The following is a 20105-nucleotide window of genomic DNA, read 5'->3' on the forward strand; positions in this document are numbered from 1 at the left end:
TCACCTTTGTCCAGGCAACCAACATATGCTTTGAAGTTTATACTGTATGACAAGTCTGAGTGATGTGTGGTCACATCCCAGTTTGCTCTCTATGCACAACTAATTTTAGCACAGCAGACATAAAAGAAGCTAGTTTGTGTATCCTAAACACCCTAATTTCTAGGTAATACCTTCATCCAATGACTTACCTGACTTTTTTCCAGGTTAGCTTCTTCCAAGAGCTGTATGCAATCTTGGACTTTTACAACAGCATCATACCTCTCACTTTCTAGATTGGCAGACTTGGCCTGAAGCTCTCTGATCTGTTCCTCCAGGGCTACTCTTTCTGTTCTCAGCCGTTCAGCATCTTGAATAGTAACACACAATCTACAAGACAGTAGAAATTTAACGATGTGATGGTTAATTAAGACACTGATCCATTCAAACTGAGCTATTAGGAAGTATCTGTTCATAAATTGTCCAAACTGCATTGTTTTCAGCCTGTTTTTGGACAGAGTATTTTGAGTTTGATGGTTAATCAAGTCCTAGAAAGAAACAGAATTAAAGGAGTTAACTCAGATATCTAATCTCAGAAGATCCTTAGAAGAATCCCAGTGATACCCTGGGATACATCACTAAAAATGCTCTATATTAAACCAGAATAGAACAGCCCCAGAAGAAATAAAGTTTTCCTCTGTGGAGGAAATGGAGTAATTGGATGCGGGCAATGAAGTTGCAGCTATAGTATTAGAGACAGAAAACCACTGGTAATTTCACAACAGCTCAGGAATTCTTATTGTTTAACTATGATTGTCAGTATTGGCAGGCACAAGAAAGGACAAGAGAGCCTCAGAGGGATCGTCAAAAACATCTCTTTGTTACTTCCTAACATGTTTGCCACAAACACATACAAAGACAGACAACCCCTCTATTTTGGTAGAGCCAAGGCATAATTTTTGCATGTATCTTGTTTGTTAGTAACACACCATGAGCTCTCTTTACCTTATTTCCAATTGTTTCATACTAGACTGCATTTGCTGCAAGCGTTTGTCAGATGCTGTTTCTCTCTCCTGGGCAGATATCCTGTCTTCTTCCTGGAAAGAACCAAAGTATTATCCAGACATGGTTTGAGCTTCCCTGAACAAAATAAAGATATACTTACATAAAACAAGCTAGATAACAACTTGCAGTTAATTTAACGTCAGCATTCAGAAAATGACTGTCCATTCAACTGCAACAAATTATTTCTTTCTCTACAATACCCTTCTGTCCAATTGGCTCTGAAGCTTCTCTTTCAATGTTGTCATTTCTTCAAGCTTTGCATTTGCTGCCTGTCCATCAATTTTGGCTTGCCTGTGTATCAAGAAAACAATTATTATAGAAGGAAAAAAAGGGCCCATTAAAACTTTGTTGGAACAGCTGTGAAGGGTAGAAAAACCTCACAATATTGTTCTTACAGGGCAGAAGAGGTTTCCCCCTTCTCACTGTGTGGCAGAGAGGGAGAGGAATACCAAATTCCAAAGTCCTGTGGAAATGACTTCTTAAAGACAGGTTAGGAGGAAGGTGTATGCATTTGATTAAAGGAGGAGGACTAGGCAATCAAAAACTTCAAGTGATTCAATAACAAGTATAATTAGTCACAGATATGTAGCAGAGAAGTCTTCTGCAGAATTAGATTTCACTTTTTAGAGCAATAGGACTAGGAATTTAAAAAATCATTATACACTTCTAAAGAATTTAGCTGATGAGCTTTGTAATCTGAGTAATTTTTGTGGGCTGAAGGAGAAGAGGAAAAAAAAAGAAAGGAATTCTTAGTGAATGATGTAAATGACTAGTGGTTCTTCATCCTCAGTAGAAAAGTCTGCTGAAAAAAGCAACCCTCCTCCTCCTCTGACTTGGGAACAGAAAGACACAGAGAGCCTTCACCTGGGGTGTAACCCAATTATTAGGCTAAATTTAAAAACCAATGACTGACTCTATGATAAAGTTAGAAGAGAGAAAACATGTATTACATTAGCTCATGCAAACTGCAGCACCAATAGTCATGAAAAAACCTAGAAAATATTTAATACTTCTAACAATCAACTTCAAACAAAAACTCCTTATAGAAATAATGGTTTTGCATTAAGGGCATAAAAGTCAATACTGTACATACACGAAAATCTTAAGCAAAATATACATAATCCAAGCAATTTTACAGCAAATACTTTACTTCAGCCCAATTAATTGAAAAAGTTAATTTGGTTACAATTTCTTTAACAAGCAAAATCTACAATAAAACCATTATTCCTAAACGCAGGGTCTTCAGTGCAGGTCCAAAACTTTGACCCTTCTCCATCTGAAACGTTGCATCTTTCTCCTACAAGAAGTACTGTAAATTCAGGAGGACACTAAATTGCCTCCTGCCAAATATTTTAAGTGTTGTAAAACAATAAAAACCCAAAAGGCAGCGTAAGAAGGGAAAAATAAGAAAAAAATAAAGACATCATGAAAAATAAGAGGACCTTAAGTATTAAAAATGCATTTGAACACCAAATTCAGATTCAGATTGAATTCAGATGCATGCAAATGCAACAAATTGATTGTAAAGAGGAAGCTTTTATTCTACACTATGCAATCTATCTTTAACCTCATCTTAGCAAGTTATCTCTGTTTGAGAGCTTTAAGATTCTGAAATGCAGATCCATGCCCTAGCAATGCCAAGTTTCTTAAATTTGCGTGTTTTATCCAGGCCATACAAACCTAATTTAAACCTAAATTCTACAACACACGAGTTGGTTTTTTTCAATCTACTTTTGCATTCCTGACTTAGCACTCTATTACCATAAATCATGTAAAACTATTAAAAACATCCAAAAGGATTAGAACTGTCTGCACTATATGCTATATAATCCATGCAGACTATGTCTTCATGTTTACCAGAAGCAACTGGTGAAAATATTCCAGACTTCTTGGAGAACCACTGTAGCACTTTTTAGGGCTAGACAGAGCTAGCTGCTCCTATTAACTTTGGGAGTAAAACCCAGCAGAGTTTTTAGGTGTGCAAGGACTTTAGGCTGATCTGAGAAGGAAGTGAGCATAATCAGTGCCTGTAATTACAGACAGATAATGACTGAATTTCTTGTTTTACCTCAATCCATAAATCTACTGTTGAATGAAAAAAAATTTTAATTTGACCTCAACCATCACTAGTTAGAAGAGAGAACAGACACAGTAAACTGGCATTGAATAGACTTCAGCTGTAAACACAAATCATCACGAAATTGTGTCACAGATATTATTTTGCCTTTTCCTTGATATACTCCAGGTGTAATTAACACTTCTTTTGCCTTTAACTTCCACAGAACCTGTGGTTTAGAGCTGTTTATTGATATGGAGTGAAAGCAAATTTTATTAAAATTATTAAAAATTGGAAGCTTGTTTGAACATTCAAATTTCAGAACTGTGATGAGCAACCATGTAACTGGCATTTGAGCAAACTGTATTCTAATGAAAGCCTATCTTCAGAATCAATTGTGCTGTGATAATGACACTTTTTTTCCTTTTAAATCAAAGGTCAAATGTGGACTATTTCAGGGAAAAGCTGAATGGAATAACACTAACTGGACATATGTTACCATAACACTAATGATGTCCAACAAGCTTCAGAGACAGTTACTGAAACCATTGTAACTACGAGGATGAAATTATCTTGCAGCACAAACAAGGCCCATGACACAGCAGCAGGTTAGGAAAAGCTATAGAAAAGATATTAATTTTTTTTTTAATCTTCCTGGTTTATACCTCAGTTGTTTTCGTAGCTGCTCTAGTTCCACATTTTGTTCTGTCACAGTTTTCAGAAACTGCTGATTGGTCTGCAAAAAAAAAGAGATATTTGCAACATGTTCATTACAGTATTGAAAATCTTATACATTCAGAATTATTATAGGACATTTCCACAGAATATTGTACCATAAATTTAACGCTGTAGCTGGTCTTCAAGTGCCAAGGTTTATGCAGAGTATTTTATAAAGGTGAAAGCAGAGAGATGCTCCTCCCCTTCTTTCCCCATACCTTGGTAATGTAAGAACTTCATGAGACACTAACTGTAGTAGCTGAGACCTGTCATTTGCACTTCCATCTAGTTTAGGAGTTTGGAATCCCTTGTGACACAGTAGACCACGCACTGCTGTGAAGACTTCCTGTGTTTTAGGGACAAGGGACGACGAGCAATTGCTCATCCTTCCTTCTTTTCTATGCAAGCCACAGTACTGGAGGTGTAATTCTCGTTCCACTGTCTTCCTATTTAAGAATAATTTCCTATTTTTATGAAAACTAGCCTTTTCTGAAGTTCACATATACCTTACACTGAGATATTAAAGATGACCACAATGGCAGGCAGCATTCAAAAGGCACAATATTCTCCTTTTCCCCCCTCTCTCCTATTAATTGTTATGTTCTTCTTGCTTTTTTGACTGTTGCTAAGAATTGTTTTCAGGCACTTCCTACTTCTAAAATATCTTTTCTGGGTGGTAACAGTCCATTTCAAGACCATCATGGAGTACCCAAAGCAAAAACCCCATCTTGCCCACAGTTAACATTTTGGTTTTATTAATATCAACAAAATGTCAGATAAAATTAACTCAGATAATCAACAAGATCTTTCTGCAGATTTCTGCAGTTCACATCAGTTTTTTAATATCAGCAGTGAACACTGTTGCTTCAATACTGAATCTCATTTCCAGAACATGCATAAATATGCTGAACAATTCCAACCTGAGCACACCTAGGAAACACAGCTGTTTTACCACAATAAAAAACGTGGCTAATTAATGTGTCTCTTCCTATTTTTCAGTTTGTTAGTTCAAAAAAGGGCTTGATGCTTTATCCCATGACATCTTTATGCCTTTGGTAACAGATGGCACCAAATGTTTTTTGGATCATGCAAACAAATGGATTATCTTTATCTTAAATACTGTCTTAACTCTTTTCTCTGATGTGAGGAAAAAAGGTTTCAGTGAGAAAACAAAAGAGTAGGCTGCTGGAGTAGGTTATGAGTCTTTTTGCACTGCCATTATTCAAAATAAACACTCAAAAAAAATCATACAGGAATCATGACTTTCAAAAACAAAGCTGCTCAATCAAAAACTTAAAAACTTCATCCCCTCCTGCACCTCAATTTTTCTACAAAAAACTACCTGACAGTTTCTCCTAAAACTGTTTGTCCGTTTTGGAAGTCTTAGGCTAAAGCTTAGTGACTAAAAAGCTTCACAGTCTAAGGATGTGAATAAAGCATTGGAAGATTATTAGAGCTCAGAAAAATGTGCAAAAAGGACAAAGACACTGAAGACAGCAGTACCAAAGTAGGAATGGATAAACATGTGCCAGAGGTAGCATATCCAAGAGGGCATAATTAAAAAAAATGTTTCCTTTGTGAAGACGTTTTTGAATGTGTGAAGTACACTAATCACACACTATAATTCTGAGTGTAAGCTTACCACTGAATTATAAAAGAGCTCATATAAAATTAAAAGCTGACCTCTCAATCACCTTGACCTGGTGTTTGGAGTTCAGGAATAAAGATATCACTACTTTCTGGCTGCTGGAGAAGTTTGCAAATTTGATTGGCATTAATTTCTTTTTCAACCATGTATGTATGAAGGACTTTTTGCTTTGGTTTTTTACTTTGGGGGGGTCAAGGAGGAAAATAAATTCTAGTTCACTGCTCAGAAGGTTTTACTCACCAACTCTATCTTCTCCTTGGCCATGTGCAGCTGCCGAGTCAACTGCTGAAAGCTAGTCAGTTGATCCTAAAAAGAGAATTCAGAGTTTCTTATAATCATTATAATCATAAAGAGTGCACAATGAGAAAGCTTCAGAGTCAACTGAAAACATTTGCAACTGCCTCCTTCCAAAAGTCACATGCACTTACTATCAAAACATGAAAGTACAGATGAGCAGTGCCCTTGAAGAGCCACACAGACTGTGAGGCTGCTACAAGCATTTTTGCTAAGCAAAGTAGCAGACATGTACCCCTTAATTCAAAAATGCCTGTTATGGACATTTTAATTTGCTCTTTGCCATACAGGATGTCTTGTGTCCATACCAAATAAGCTCTTGAGTCCCTGAATGTCTATCATCCTAGGAGAACTAGGATAACCCAGAAAAACCATCTACAGCATGCCAGGTGCCTTCAGAGCAGAGAGAGGACTGAAGTCCCTGAGATGAAACACCTTCTAATGGTGCTATCTAACAGTCTCAAGGCCAAGGATATGCTAGAAACCTACTCCTGCTCCTCTCTTACCAACTACATCCAGTCCTTATGACAGCCTCTCTCCTCCTTGCCTTCCATCAATTCTAATTCTACTTGATCTTACCTATTTCTGTTTAGCTCTGACAGCTCTTTGCTGCTCCTTCAGTGAAAGCTAAACCTAAAATAGAAGTTTATTTAACTGAAGAGCTGTTTTCTCTGGGAGACCAGTAGCATTTAAGAATAAAAGGCTGTTTAACCTTGTTCTTGTCACAGTGGCATTAATATCCACCCAAGATTTAGTTACTAATAAAAATGGAATCTGGCAGCCCGAAACCCTCCCACAGCTACCAGTGACTCTCTGTACTCTACTGTTTGAGTATGTTATTAGTAACTGCAATACAACACAAGAAATAATCTAATAGAAGAAACAGGAGCAGAAAGCTGGAACTACACAAAGGTAAGAGTCCTCTTAACTATTCCTTGAAATAATTATGAAACTTGGCAGAGTACAACAGCTGCACAAACACTTACCCTGTTTCTCAGAAAAGATCACATCACTAAGGTGAACTTAATACCACAAAACCCCAAAAATCAGTAAGAAAATATTTGAGGTGAGCTGTAACTGTGCCCATAAGTCAAATGTGTTCAAAACCAGAGATGAAATATTAAAATAATTTTCAGGTTCTCTTTACAGGCCTAGAAATACATGCAGCAAGGTACATGCAGGCACCAAGTTTCTATTAGTTCTTCACACACTGAGCATCTTTACATAGCTCACCAAAGCAGAGCAGCTTTTCTAAGAATTTCCTGAAAGGCCTTCCCCAGGCACAGCAGAAGAGAACCAGGCTGCTAAACACAAGCTAGCATTAGACAAATACTAGAGAACTTGATTTTTCAACTGTTTACACATGATTCTTTACTGAGTAACAGCAGGAAATGGAGACTACTTTTCTAACTATTCAAACAAGAGAACAGATGAAAGACTTTCCCCTCAGGATTCAGAAATCTTAAGCAACTTTTTCAGATGTTTTACTGCACTGAAGATTTCTGACCATTCAATTCAAACACAGGATTATTAATATGCACATGCATATTTTGTGCATATATATATACACACATGGAAAAAACTAAAAATGAACCAAAATGAATGAAAATTACATTCTGCTTTTTCCTTTCAGCCACAAGAATCTGCGTTTCAGTCAGGCGCTCCTGGTACTGCTGCTGAAGTCGATCGTGCTCCTGTAACAGCGTCTGCCAGCGGTCAACTGCTTGGTCTTTTTCCTGAGTTACAGAATAACATTCTATTATAGCACACTTATCTTCCTCTATCATTCTCTAAAAAGACAGGCCTTAACTTCTATTTTGACAAAGTGCCATTACTTATGCTTTTCTCTGCACATATTTTAATTACACAGAGAAAATGCCAAACTCAGGTGCAGAGAAATAGATGCTTGGAAGTTCAAACTCTACTTACAAGTAAATTCCAAGTTTTCTGCTTTTTAATTTTTTTTTTGAAGAGCTCAAACTTTTTTACAGGTCTTTAAGGTAGACCTACACTTGAGATAATATTCAAATACCAAAATTCAGCTGTCGAGTTCAACTTAATCATACAAAACAAGATTGATATATTGTAATAAGCTGAAAAAATTTGCTTATATTTTCAGATTTAGGTATTATTTGCTATATCCCACATACACTTTCCTCCTCGTATCACTTCACAATAGTTTTGATTACAACGACAAGCTACTACAAAAAGCATGAATTGAAGAAAATATTTCATTGAGTTGGTGATCAAGAATTCAACATAAGGATCAAGTCAACTAGGTAAAATTACTAACACAAATCAATATTAAAAAATTATTTCATGAATCTAGGAAAGAAGTTTCTTCAGGTCTTTTAAGTTCAAGAAGGGCTCAAAACAGCCTTAAGGAACTCCAAACACATAATTTCTGAATCAAGAAATAAAATAGCCTCCTCTAATCAGCCGAGGCATAACAAGAGAAATAAAACAATATAAATGTTTAATCTCACACACTTGCTTTGCCAGCCGTAGTTGCTCTTGAAGGGTTCTCACTATGCCTTCATCTGCAGGAATACCAGTTTCCAGATGCACAAAAGGAAGAGCCTCCAGTTGCTTCTCAAGAGACTCTTTCAACTCTGCATGCAGCCTGAAATTCAAAGAATTAAGTTCAGCAAAGTATTTCTTTAACAGGGATTTTTTAAACAAATGAAATACACTGTACCTTGCACCTGTACATTCTACTTCCTTCTAAGTCAAATTTAAATCAGTTATGTTATGTTCTATAAACACAATGGACAGTTTGGAATAGTTTCACATCTAGTTCTTTTAGTGACATGGTAAAATCTCCTATATCTAGTGCTGCAATCTATATTAAGCACTGAAAGACTCTAACATTACTTAGCAGTTGAAGATTTCAGAGATTTCAAGGTCCTAGAAAAAAAACTTTTTAATGTCTAGAAATCATGAGAAACAGTAGTAGTAACATGGCAGTGCAATTATTTACCTTTCATTTTCCTTGGTGATTTCTTCCAATTTTAGCTTCATCTCACTCATTTGTGCCTGACACAAAGACATGCAAGAGTAAGCACTCATTTAAGTTACACAAGCTCTGGTAACACTTTCATCCTGTATTTCTGACTGATACTATAAAAGATGAACAATTAAATTCAGCACAATACAGTAAATGAAAGTCAATTGCTTTTTAAAGGCAAGTCATAGGATACCACTTAAATTTAACAGCTGCCAAGTCCTGTTATACCTCAGCATCTGGAAGTTATCACAGGCATTAAACTTAACCTTTTGAAATTTTTATGGCTCTTACAGATTGATTTTTAATTAAATCAAGTTTTTAGGGGCAGAGTAGATAACTCATCCTTTATACCGCAAGCATTTGAGAAAAGTTTAGGAATTAACTGAGGAGAAACTCCAGTTGTATGAATCACACTGGCTGTTTTGTTTACTAGTGCAAGAAAGCCATAGTGCTTCTGCTGCTTTCTGAAATTGATCAAGCGTGAAGACTATTTGCAAAATCTTTAGGATGGACAGATCAAACAAATTAAGTGCATGAAACCAAAACCAGTGAATAACTTTAGCATGTAGATCACAAGTAAAAATTGCTTTCTGTATGCCAAAGGTCTTTACATCACTTTGCTTTTCAGTCCTGCCACGAAGCACTAAAAAGTTTCATTTCGTGTGGATGAAAGGAGGACAGCTCCGTTCCACCTCAACCCCCACGATAATACACTGCTGCAATTCAGACAATCTCCCAATCTTTTCACAGAAAACTCTCCATTCATCCCCTTGAGGCAGCCTGCAGTCCAGCAGCTTTGTGAAGCATGACAAAAACTAGTGGCCTGCATATTAAGACCACTAAAGAAGATCCAGTTTGAAATGTTAGGAATGCCAGTACCTGATAAAGCTGCAGCTGTTCTTTCATCTCCTCCATGTGTTTATCATACTCTGTGATTAGAGCTGACAAGCTAAGAAGTTGAAAAACATGATTAGAATGAGTTTTGTAAATGCTGAAATGCTCTGATAATGAACTAGTTTTAAAGAAGTCTTAGTCTAGAGAGACCAGAACAAAACAGTCACTTTTCTTGAGTCCCAAGCTCGACATTCCCCAGAATCAAATGAACAAATTTAATCCCTACTTTTAAATAATGATCATTAACAGCAAGGCTCCTATATAACAGAGCATATAATGGGACATTATAAATGACCATTAATACAACATTAATATTTCATATATTCACACAGAATCCCAAATATTAAAAGACTAGACTTCATTGCTGCTTTCACATACAATAGTAGAGTGGCCTATAAGATAATGCAGAACATTGTAGTTCTACTTCTATACTTTCTCCCTCCTAATATTTTCATAATTGATAGCAATTCTCTGAAAATTCTGTATTAAAAGCTAACAAGAAAAACTAGGTTATTTTTGTAAGAGGAAATTACAGTGATCATGAAACCATTTACTGATTAGACAACTGTTAGTTTAAGAGTGTCAAAAATTTTTTTTAAAAACATCCCCCTGATCTCAACAGACAGCAGCTGCCTGTGTTACCTAGATCAGTACAATCTTACCAGAACTTCTGTTTATTCTCTCAAAATTTAGGCTAGAGAATTCCTTCATTCATCTCACATCCTTTATTTTACAGATTGTGGAAGCAAAGTCAGTAATTTAAGTTACTGAATAAACACAATACCACCTAAAAACAACTTTTACAGTAACACCTCTACAGACACATGCACACACAAGAGCTGGTTCACCTGGATATTTACACTCCTATGAGCATATGACGATTTCCTTCCAATACACTGCAGTATTCCCACTTATCACTTGGAATCAGTTACCTTTGGTCTGTCATCCTGGATCCTGATGTGCCATCACCGCCAAGGGCATGTTCCTGTAATGGAATAATTTACTTATTAGTACTTGCATATAACTGTACGGAGTTTTCAACTTTTATATGAAGCCCAAAACTGTCTGTAATCTGTACACCATATGCCACAGAATCACTTTCAGCTTTATTTTCAAAAACCCTTGAGTGCTGGCTCAATATGAAAAAATAATGATTTTTTTTTTCCCCCTGGAGATGTTCTGATCTAAAGCGTAATTGCATCTGAGGGAAAATCAGCTCAATCTTAAAAGAACAATCATAGGTTTGTGTAAGTGCTTGGTTCATTTCCATGCATCTCATCATCAGGAAAGTGCTGAAGCCCTAGCTTCTGCACAAGCTTTCAGACAGGCTTATGGTTACGTCAACACGTGACCAATCTCTTAGGAAAGGGAAGTCTATAAAAGTGAGAAGGTCTACTAAATTACAAATCAAGTGCTCTTTCAGGGATAAAACATTTAAAAATGCACCCAAAATACCCTAATTCACGGCTAGGGCAGTTTTGTTTTGCTGTTGCTGCATTGTATGATGGATCCAAAACAGGGCCAGACAACACTGAAGCGGGCTGTGCTCCATATTTGCAAAGCTGTTTATCACAAATCCTCATCAAAAAATTCTTACGACTTCCATCCCTGAGTTCACATACCTGCTCAGCAGTAACTCTCAGAACCTCATCAGTTTCGTGGTGTCCAAGTGCCATTTTCAGCCGCTGATCTGAAAAACACCACGTTTGAGAAACTCGGCTGTAACATAGGCCTTTATCTACGTAAACGTGACTGGCAGTCAGAAATACGTTTAACACTAGAGTGCTTTGAGGGCAAAAAAAGTACTTCTAAAATTCTTCTATTTAGCACAACTGTTCAGAAAAACCCAGGACTTGAAAAAACCTACAGGAACTGTAAGAATAATAATAATGAATTCCATTCCTTTCAAATTCTGTTTTCTTTAAGAAATATTTTTGTTCTGTTTCGTAAGAATCTGCGTAACAGTTTCGTAACTGGAATGGGTAACAAAGAAGAAAAAGGAAGTCGGGAAGGCAATGGCTATATTTTGATTTAAACAACTTTTTGCCTACTTTTCTTGACACATGCAGTTCTTTTACAAGTTCTAAACTTCTCAAGGAGGATATAGGAAAAAGACAGTGAGAACAGAAAGGAGGTAACAACAGCAAAGGAATGCCAGGGAAGAGGAAGGGGAAAGTTACTGCCCTTACCAGCCAAAGGACGTAAACTTGAGAGCCCACAGGTGCAAAAAGGGACAGATTTTAAACATCACTTATAGAAGCTCACCTTCAACAGTAATGCATTAAATACATCCTGAAAAAAAGCTGCGTGTGTGCAGCAGCGTATCACAAAAATATGTAATGGAATGGAGGATCATGATTTGTAGGTCTCACTACTAAAATTTCAAAAAGAATTCAGGTAAAACTCAACCTTCTTTACAGCTATATATTTAACACAACAAACACTTATTCTACGACACTAAATATAATAGTGCTTAGAGAATCTCTTTTCAGCTGTATTACACACGTTCAGTGTTTTAGAACTTAAGATTCCACATTCATGAAGCAAGAGAAACATCAATCCATGTATCAGACTCAGGGTAGGCCTCAAACAGCTCAGGGCTCAGCTGGCATACAAGACAACTTCAGATCTGTCTTTTAGCACTTGTGAAAATGGATAAATTTTTTTTAAAAAAGAGGATTAAACTCTTTGATAGGAGAGGCAATTCTTATCACTTCACAGAGAATTCAATTTGAGTTTTACTTGGAGTCTAAAGATTTATAAAATAAGAAGCTACAGCCAAAGTAAATACATATGAAAAGGCAAAATTCCAATACTTGAAAAAACCATATTTTGTTCACATCACAATAAATACTCTTGCAAAGCTCAAGAAAGATACAGATTTTTGAACCAGAATGACTCTGTTATCGCAGGCTGAAGCTTTTCTGCAAATGAAATCCTTGGAATCAAAACTTGCTCCTTCACCTTTGGCCACCCAAAGGCACCACAAGAAACCTAGTACCCACTGAAATTCTGAGACCTGAGTGATGCACAGCTGCAAACACTGCATGCACACTGACCAGGTCTTACTGCCAAGTTTGCCTGCAGCAGTAACTAGGGACAGTGACAGTCCTTGGGATGATGCATCTACCCCATCTCCTACTTACAGGAATATAAACTCTGCAGAAGCAATTTTTTTGGCCAGTATTTTGTTGGTATGTAACTGAGATGTACTCTGATCAACTCATATTAAGTTATATTAAACTCATCAATAATGTATCTGATAGCACATAATTAAAAATACCGATTTTCGTCTGTACAGCAAATTTCTCGAATAACTGGCAAGAGAGCTTTCAAGTGTAAATAAAGCACAGGAAACGCCGTGGTTTCATAACTAAAGAGGCATTCACACAAAAATGCATCTGTTTTTAGCTATTACCACCATTAGCAGCTTTTAATTATTAGTGTTTAGCTAAAAGTACTATCCATGCTGCTACTCACTGCAGCGAACACCGGAAAAGCTACGGAACACAAACCCCTCACTACCAACACTCACCTGGCCGTGCCTTGTTCCCAGCTTTCCCCACGCAAACTCCGCGAACCCCCAGTGAAATGCCGCTTCTCCGGCCGCCGGCGGGGAAGAAAGGCGAGACCCGTCCTGGACGAGCGGAGGCGGCAGCTCGCAGGCGCCGGGGCGGGACGCGCTGCCCTCAGCCGCCGCTGCCCTGGGGCGGGGGCAGCGGGCAGAGCCGCCCCTCTGTTCCCTCCCCGCAGCCCGGTGCCAGCACCGCCGCTCGGGAGGGGCACAGCCCTGTGCCACCGAGGCCACCGGAGCCACGGCCACCGCCAGGGCCCCGCGGCGGAGCCGCACAACCGCCGAGGGCCGGGGCGGAGCCGGGGCGGAGGCGGCCGCTCCCGCCCGCCCTCAGCGCCGGGCCGGGCCGCCAGCGCCGCCCCCGTGACGTGGGGAGCAGCGATGGCGCGGCGCTGAGGCGGAGGTGTAGGAAATCCCTCGCTGAACTTTCCTCGAGGGGTTTATGGGTTAAAGATAGGCGCTGGCGCGTTTGAACTTCCCTTCAGGAAATCAGTTTGGCCGGAGTCGCAGAGCGGGGACGGGAAGCGGGAGCGGTGCGGAGCCCTGTGGGAGCTGCTGCCCGTCGGAGGCTGTAGCCAGGCGGGGCTCGGCCGCCCCTCCCGGGGAACCCGCGACGGGAGGAGAGGACAGCCTGAGGCTGCATCCGGGGAGGGCCAGGTTGGACTTCAGGAATAATTCCATTGTAGAAATGCTGATTAGGCTTTCGAACGAGGTGGTGGAGTCAGCGTCCCTGGAGGTGTTTAAGGAAAGGCTGGTTTGCAATGTCTGCAAAGGAAAGCTTTAGCTAGTTGCTTCATTGTCTTGTGTCTCAAACATTAAAGGTTTTTTCCCTCAGTCTGTTTTTCTGATGTTACCAAATCCTTTAAGATTATGTAGTGGAGACTGTTTCTTTATTTGTTCTCTTGATAAACGTTTCTGGTGTTTTTGGAAGGTATTTATTTAGATGTATGGTTGAAAAGCTTTAAGCTTAATAAGATTTCAGAGTCATTTGTAACCTGCAGATATAAAAACCTACGAGAAGAAGCATTTATGTAACTGTTTATTCAGGGTTTTTTTTTCAAAGCTAATTTATTTCAATTATGTCTAAAAACATGATTTGATTAAGGACTTTATACCAAAGTGTGGTGTTTTTTTCCTGGGCAAACAAACGGCAGTTCGTGCTGAGATGGAATCTGAGATCTTCTTTGACGGAACTTTCCTTTTGCATTTGTGTAGTATCTGAAGATGGAATTTAGAATCAAACACACATGGGATGGTTTGCCTGTGAGCCACGAGCCGGTTACGATTGGGCTGAGGCCGGATAATGCAGGACTGCTGATGGAAGTTCATGCTCCTTTCTTTAATGACCCTCCAGCGCCACCCGGAGAGCCAGGGAAACCCTTTGGTGGACTGTGGGACTATGAGGGTAAGTGTAACTCTTCTGCTGCAAATATATCTGATTTCTGCAGACACTGATGTTCCTCTGTATTTAATATGCCTGGTCTTTTTTAAGGGTCTATGGTGGTTGTTTTTTTTAAAAAACGTTGAACTTCAGTGATCTGGGTTGATTTCATTAATGTTGAAGTTGACTTCCTGTCGATAGTATATTAGTTTTTGGGTTACTGATATAACTTGGGCACTATCAGAGGCTTGACATACTTGAATATCAAAATAATTTTGTGGCATATGTATATTAAAATGCCTTTGTGGAAGAGAAGTGAAATTCTAAAGAGAGATTCTACTTTTGCTTTAAGAAGTGTTTTAATCGTTTTTCCAAAGTTCCTTTGAGGAATAGGAAGGTGTGAGACACAGAATTTACACCTGATGAAATGCAATTCAAAATTGCACCCGAATGGAATGGAGAAAATTCTCATAGTAGTGCTGGGTTCTTTCCTCATTTCCTGTCTGTACTGCCACTTTTACCCATTGCTTTGGATAATGCAAGAATTGAGTATTTCCAGAAGTTCTTTACTTCTTGAACATTGAGCTACTCTGATTAAAGCTAAAACAGTAGTAGCAGCTCTTTGATATTATTATAATAAATATGCTTAAGTAAAAATAAATAAGGATATCAGTCATATCATAATTCTCACTAAAGCTTTCTAATAATGTCATCGCTGCGAGAAGCACCATTGTAATTTTACATGAGAAGCACCGTTGTACTTCTACTTTGTGTTCCTGAAATGTGATTCGAATTTAATATGTGGCTTTCAAGTACACCTGGAACAGTAATCCTCTGTCCAAAATACCATCTATAGGGAAAAACCATTTAAGAGCTAAATGCTTTCTTACTCTTTTTGAGATTTAGCGGTTTTAGTTTATGGGGTGTGTGCTCTGCTGAGAGTGTATGGTCCTCTTTCCCTTACTTTCCTGCTGCATCAGAGTGAGCATTTTCAAAACTGGAATTGGTAAAACTAATAAAGTTAGTACAGTACTTTACAAAGCTCTTTGTGATCATAGCAATTAAAAATAAAAAGCTCCTGAAGTTAGAATTATGGCACCACATTTTGAATATTTGGGTTATAGTTACTGTGTACACGTCAGTAGCAAGTCAAACTCTGGCATGGCACAGGCCAAACCCCATGAAAATAGAGTTGTACTAATGGGATATGACGATCTCAGGATATTACAAAATAGTTAATATAAAATACTGACGGCCTGGTGGTTTTTTGTTTGTTTGTTTGGTTGGTTTTTTTCAGTTGTAGAAGCATTCTTTCTGAATGACAGAACTGAGCAGTATTTAGAAGTTGAGCTTTGTCCGTAAGTACAGCACTGGAAACATCACAAGTGTTAATTTACACTTGCAGTTCTAATGCTTGTGAGATATATGGATGAGGGAGACTAGACACAGAATTTGTTTCAGTATGGGGAATGTACATATTTGTGGCGGTATAATGCACTGATTACTTGACGTAATTTTAGGAAAACTGTGCTCTGATTCTTTGACAGCCATGGGCAGTACTTACTGCTGCTGCTTTCTGGCAGAAGAAAAGTATGGAAAGTAAGTGGTCAAGTACATTCATAATGATTTTTATTTGCCTATTTTCCATCAAAACATGGCCAGTGCCTCTTTTTTCCCCCCCTCCTTTAACAGGAAGAACTTCCTTTGGAGTTTGAGGTGACCAGAATGAAAACCAAATGGGAGGGTAAAGCTCTTCTTCCTTGGAGTTACTTTCCACCATGGACTGACAAGTTCAATGCATTTGCAATTCATGGCTCGGGAGAAGAGAGAAAATATGAAGCACTTTATCCTGTGCCTCGACACGAACTACAGGAAGGACAGAAACCAGATTTGTAAGCATAAAATGAGCTCTTCTGTAATACTGCTGCACTATTGTTGGAATACTTAAAACAGCTGATCTGGTTTTTGGGTTGAGTGCCACTAGAACTTTTTATTATGCTGCTTAGCTCTGGGTCCACTGGTGCTGTACTTTGTATAAAGCACTGTGGCAGAGAGCTGTAATTAGTACTTGATTTCCATGTTAGGTGCGTAGCAAATTATGCATTCAATACCATTGGTATCTGCTTTTATCACCTTCCTCATCTAAATAATGGAGAGTTGTTCTGCTTTTTCCTTGACTTCAGCTCCTCCTGAAGTGCCATTTTGTGATAATTTCACCAGATACATTTCCAGTAAATCTCTTCTGCTTCTCCTCTACTGTTCTAAAAGCTTTCACCTCTACAGATGTTTCCATACTATGAAAAAAATTGAAAAGGCTGACTAAACTAAAAAAATATAATTAAAGGATACCTAGTATCAATAGAAAACCAGAGAATTTGGATTTTTGAACTGCGCTTTGGGCCTGTTTATTTTCTTTGGCTGTGAGGCTGAGAGTCTGATGAAACCTCTTACTCCTGGGCATTTTGTATAAATGAACCAGCTCTAGAGGACACACTATAGTTCTTATATAGACTTGTCACACAACATACAGTGGTGTCAGGTAGGGTAAATTTTAGATAAATTACCCTTTATTGCCTTTATTAAAGAAAAGTTTAGCTTCTGCAACTGTATATTTTTAAAAATTCTGAGCTATTGCTAATAAAACACATTATCAATGTTCTGTGTGAAATAGATATTTTTATTTCTCTGTATTAAACTGGAGAATGCCTGTAATACTTTTCAAGAAGTAATTCTATAGTACCTCTTTTAAAAAAATCTTGTCTTTTTCAGATTTTGGTAGCAGATGCAATTATGTGAAGAGGCTGTTCCTTGCTGCTCTTGTTACTCTTAGTTTGTCTTTACTCTTACAAATTACTTCCTAAGAAAAGAATTTCGCCTTTTAAGATGATTAATGTAGGGTCAGATACAAAGTAGTGGTTTTTATTTGTAAACTGAAGTTTTGGAAAATAAACACATGGATTGCTGGTTACATTCCTGGCCAAGAAAATCTGAAAATAAAGATGAATTTAACACATTGAGGATACTGCCTTTATTAAGACACATACTACAAGACTTACAACTGTTTTTTGTTTATTCCTCCTCTCTTTGCAGTCATCGTCTGGAATTTTTCAAAGACTTGAACCTGAAAGAACTAACAGGAGAAGACTGGGAGCAGCCTGAATCAGATATATGGAAATCTCTCACTAAGTGGATGGATTGAGGCATAAATTTTTATAATGTTGAAGTTGGATGAAGCTGTATGGAAACAGCTTCCTCATTCTGAACAGAGGTTGTAAATACCAGATTAGCAAGACTTTCCTTGACACCCAAATCATTGATCAGTCTTAAAATCAACTGTAAAGGATGTGGATCTGTTGATTCTAAATGTATGAATGGCGTGTGTTTCAATTCATCTGGGTATGGGGTTTTTCATCTGTGCAAGAGATGAATCTGCTGCTACGAGTGAAGGAGAAAAAATGTGCTAAAATTACAGCTGTGTTTTCGTGAGAGCTCTGAAATCTGACAAGACCAATACCTGGCTTGCAATCTTTTGATTTCCGGTAGTTGCTGCATTACTTTTGTATTTTCACTGCTGCTTGTTAGTTCCTTGACTGCTGAATGAAATCCTTATGTGCCTAAATTTTTTGCTTACAATGAGGAGGAGGAATGCCTTGTTCAGGAATAGAGAGGAATGTAGCTGTCATGGATTTTGGAGTCTCTGTGCTTGCCCTGCAAGAGGTATAACACTGCCCTATCCTGTATGTTCCTGTACCTGAAGTTTTCCCTTGCTTGATGCTGCTGAAGGTTTTATGTATTTCAGGTAAAGTTTCTGGGACAAATCATGCTTAGTAAAATCTTTTGGTATAGTTGCGAGCATGCCAAAGTGGGTTTGTTCTAAGACTTGTCACATCACTTCAAGGATTCAGCTCAGATGTCTGAGAATATTTTTGCATGCCACCGAAGGCTGGAGATACTCTAGGTGTATGTGCCTATATTTTCTACATATGGGCATGAATAATTTTAACAGTAGTGAGTACTCTTAGATGGTAACACGTAATCTGTAAACCCTCACAAGGTTTACAACTGATGTTCTTGGTTTTTTGTCTAGCATAGCAATTGCTGCTTGATTGTGGCTGCTGATTTAATCCTATATAAATTAACTTAGGAAATGGGAAACTTGCCCACTAACCAGATCCTTGCTTGTTTGCAGTAATAATCACAGTCTGATGGTCCTATTTTCTTTGCTGTCTTTGTTTAGCTGTAGCTGTAAGTTCTGCCTGAGAAGCAAAGAGGGTGGGAATATCCCACCTTCGTGAAGAACATCTCAGTGTGATTTAATACCTGAGATAGAACATTAGCTCAGAGATTTTGTTTGGCTATAGATTCCCTCTTTAAAACTTCCAGTTTTATACAACTATACTCTCAAATTTGAGGATTTTAGGCTTTTTCTGTGGCAGACTTTGGCATGTCAGTGCACTCAGCCATCCAATTGCTCTTGCTCTCTTTCAGTTAGACAATATAGGTTCCTTGCTGTAAAGTGCCATCTGTTGAAAATTCTAAGTATTGTACATTCAGTTGTTTGGCTTCTTTTCTACCTTCATGTACAGTTTTCTAGAGAATAATATGAGTCTGAAATACTGAATAATCCAATAAATGTTGATTAAAATATCATCTAGACATTGATGTCTCAAAGCTGCTTTGAAAATTTCAGTCAAAACCAAAACAGCGTTTCACTAAACTTTTAGCCTTTATTTTAAAAAGTTTGTCAAAAAAGTGTGTGCAAAGATTCAAAATGAGTGTACTGCTTTTCTCACAAAGGTTGTTTCCATATGAGGAACGATACTTTGTATATAAAGGACAGTAAATAAAATTTTTAAATTCATTTCATGTTTATTCCTACTTCAAAATGACTGCTTCAGATTTGACTTTGGATGTAAATGATGAACATAGAGGGAAATAGATTGCTTTCCCTAAGTAAGTATTTTAAAGTAAAATCATTGTCCTTGCAGTACAAAATGCAATGCTGGGTGCTCCTGAAAATGGAAATCCTCATACAGACTTTATTCAAGCCCATGCTACTCCATGCTGCCATTAGTTGGTTCACTTGTATGTTTCTGAGCTTGTGTCTGAAGTGTAAGTGCTGGGGGCCAGTTGTGGGCTATCTCTTCTGCACTGTCTCCTTTTTTTTGGATGACAGGAGTTAAGAACAAGCTCTCTTCTGCATGTTAGTGATAGCATGTTTATTGTGAACTTAAATATGAGAGCCAGAATTGTACCTGACTCAATCTTCCTTACGATGTCAGTGAATCTCTTTAGAGTTGGTGTTTGAAAACAAATCTTAACGTTTGCACTCCCGAAGACCTTGTTCTTTATGCTTCTTGCCACTAGGTGGGAGAAGAAGGTTGTCTAAACTGTGCCTTGGTGCTGCCAGCCTAGTTATCCTTAACCAGATCCATTCCTTCTTGCTGTATCCTTGATTTTAGAAAAAGGATATTTCAATCAAGCTGATGGTGG

The 20105-nt window shown here is 38.1% G+C and overlaps 3 protein-coding genes across 4 annotated transcripts in view; 2 read left to right on the forward strand and 1 right to left on the reverse strand.

The window, feature by feature from the left end:
• Positions 1–13528, reverse strand: part of SCLT1 (sodium channel and clathrin linker 1) — a 31027-nt gene extending 17499 nt beyond the window's left edge. Inside the window, exons 1-12 of one of the 2 annotated variants that reach the window (XR_002047096.3) lie at positions 13193–13528; positions 11280–11347; positions 10590–10642; positions 9643–9712; positions 8737–8792; positions 8247–8379; positions 7370–7492; positions 5703–5768; positions 3763–3833; positions 1242–1332; positions 982–1073; positions 189–366 (exon numbers count right to left, since the gene is read on the reverse strand). Coding sequence is in view for 1 of the 2 variants with exons in the window: in XM_010406467.3 (XP_010404769.2) it covers positions 189–366; positions 982–1073; positions 1242–1332; positions 3763–3833; positions 5703–5768; positions 7370–7492; positions 8247–8379; positions 8737–8792; positions 9643–9712; positions 10590–10642; positions 11280–11333 (987 nt within the window). In the remaining variant the exon portion in view is untranslated. The remainder of the gene's footprint in view (positions 1–188; positions 367–981; positions 1074–1241; positions 1333–3762; positions 3834–5702; positions 5769–7369; positions 7493–8246; positions 8380–8736; positions 8793–9642; positions 9713–10589; positions 10643–11279; positions 11348–13192) is intronic. The other variant, XM_010406467.3, reaches the window with a different exon arrangement.
• LOC120409891 (basic proline-rich protein-like) lies at positions 13249–13906 on the forward strand. Its single transcript, XM_039550879.1, has 2 exons — positions 13249–13634; positions 13717–13906. Exons 1-2 carry the CDS (start codon positions 13249–13251, stop codon positions 13904–13906), a joined length of 576 nt encoding a protein of 191 aa, XP_039406813.1.
• C4H4orf33 (chromosome 4 C4orf33 homolog) lies at positions 13641–19473 on the forward strand. Its single transcript, XM_010406470.3, has 6 exons — positions 13641–13888; positions 14447–14636; positions 15910–15970; positions 16160–16211; positions 16305–16504; positions 17703–19473. Exons 2-6 carry the CDS (start codon positions 14456–14458, stop codon positions 17809–17811), a joined length of 603 nt encoding a protein of 200 aa, XP_010404772.1. The 5' UTR covers positions 13641–13888; positions 14447–14455; the 3' UTR covers positions 17812–19473.
• The last annotated feature ends 632 nt before the right edge of the window (positions 19474–20105 follow it).

The sequence above is a fragment of the Corvus cornix genome, chromosome 4, assembly GCF_000738735.6.
Source record: "Corvus cornix cornix isolate S_Up_H32 chromosome 4, ASM73873v5, whole genome shotgun sequence".
NCBI lineage: Eukaryota > Metazoa > Chordata > Aves > Passeriformes > Corvidae > Corvus > Corvus cornix.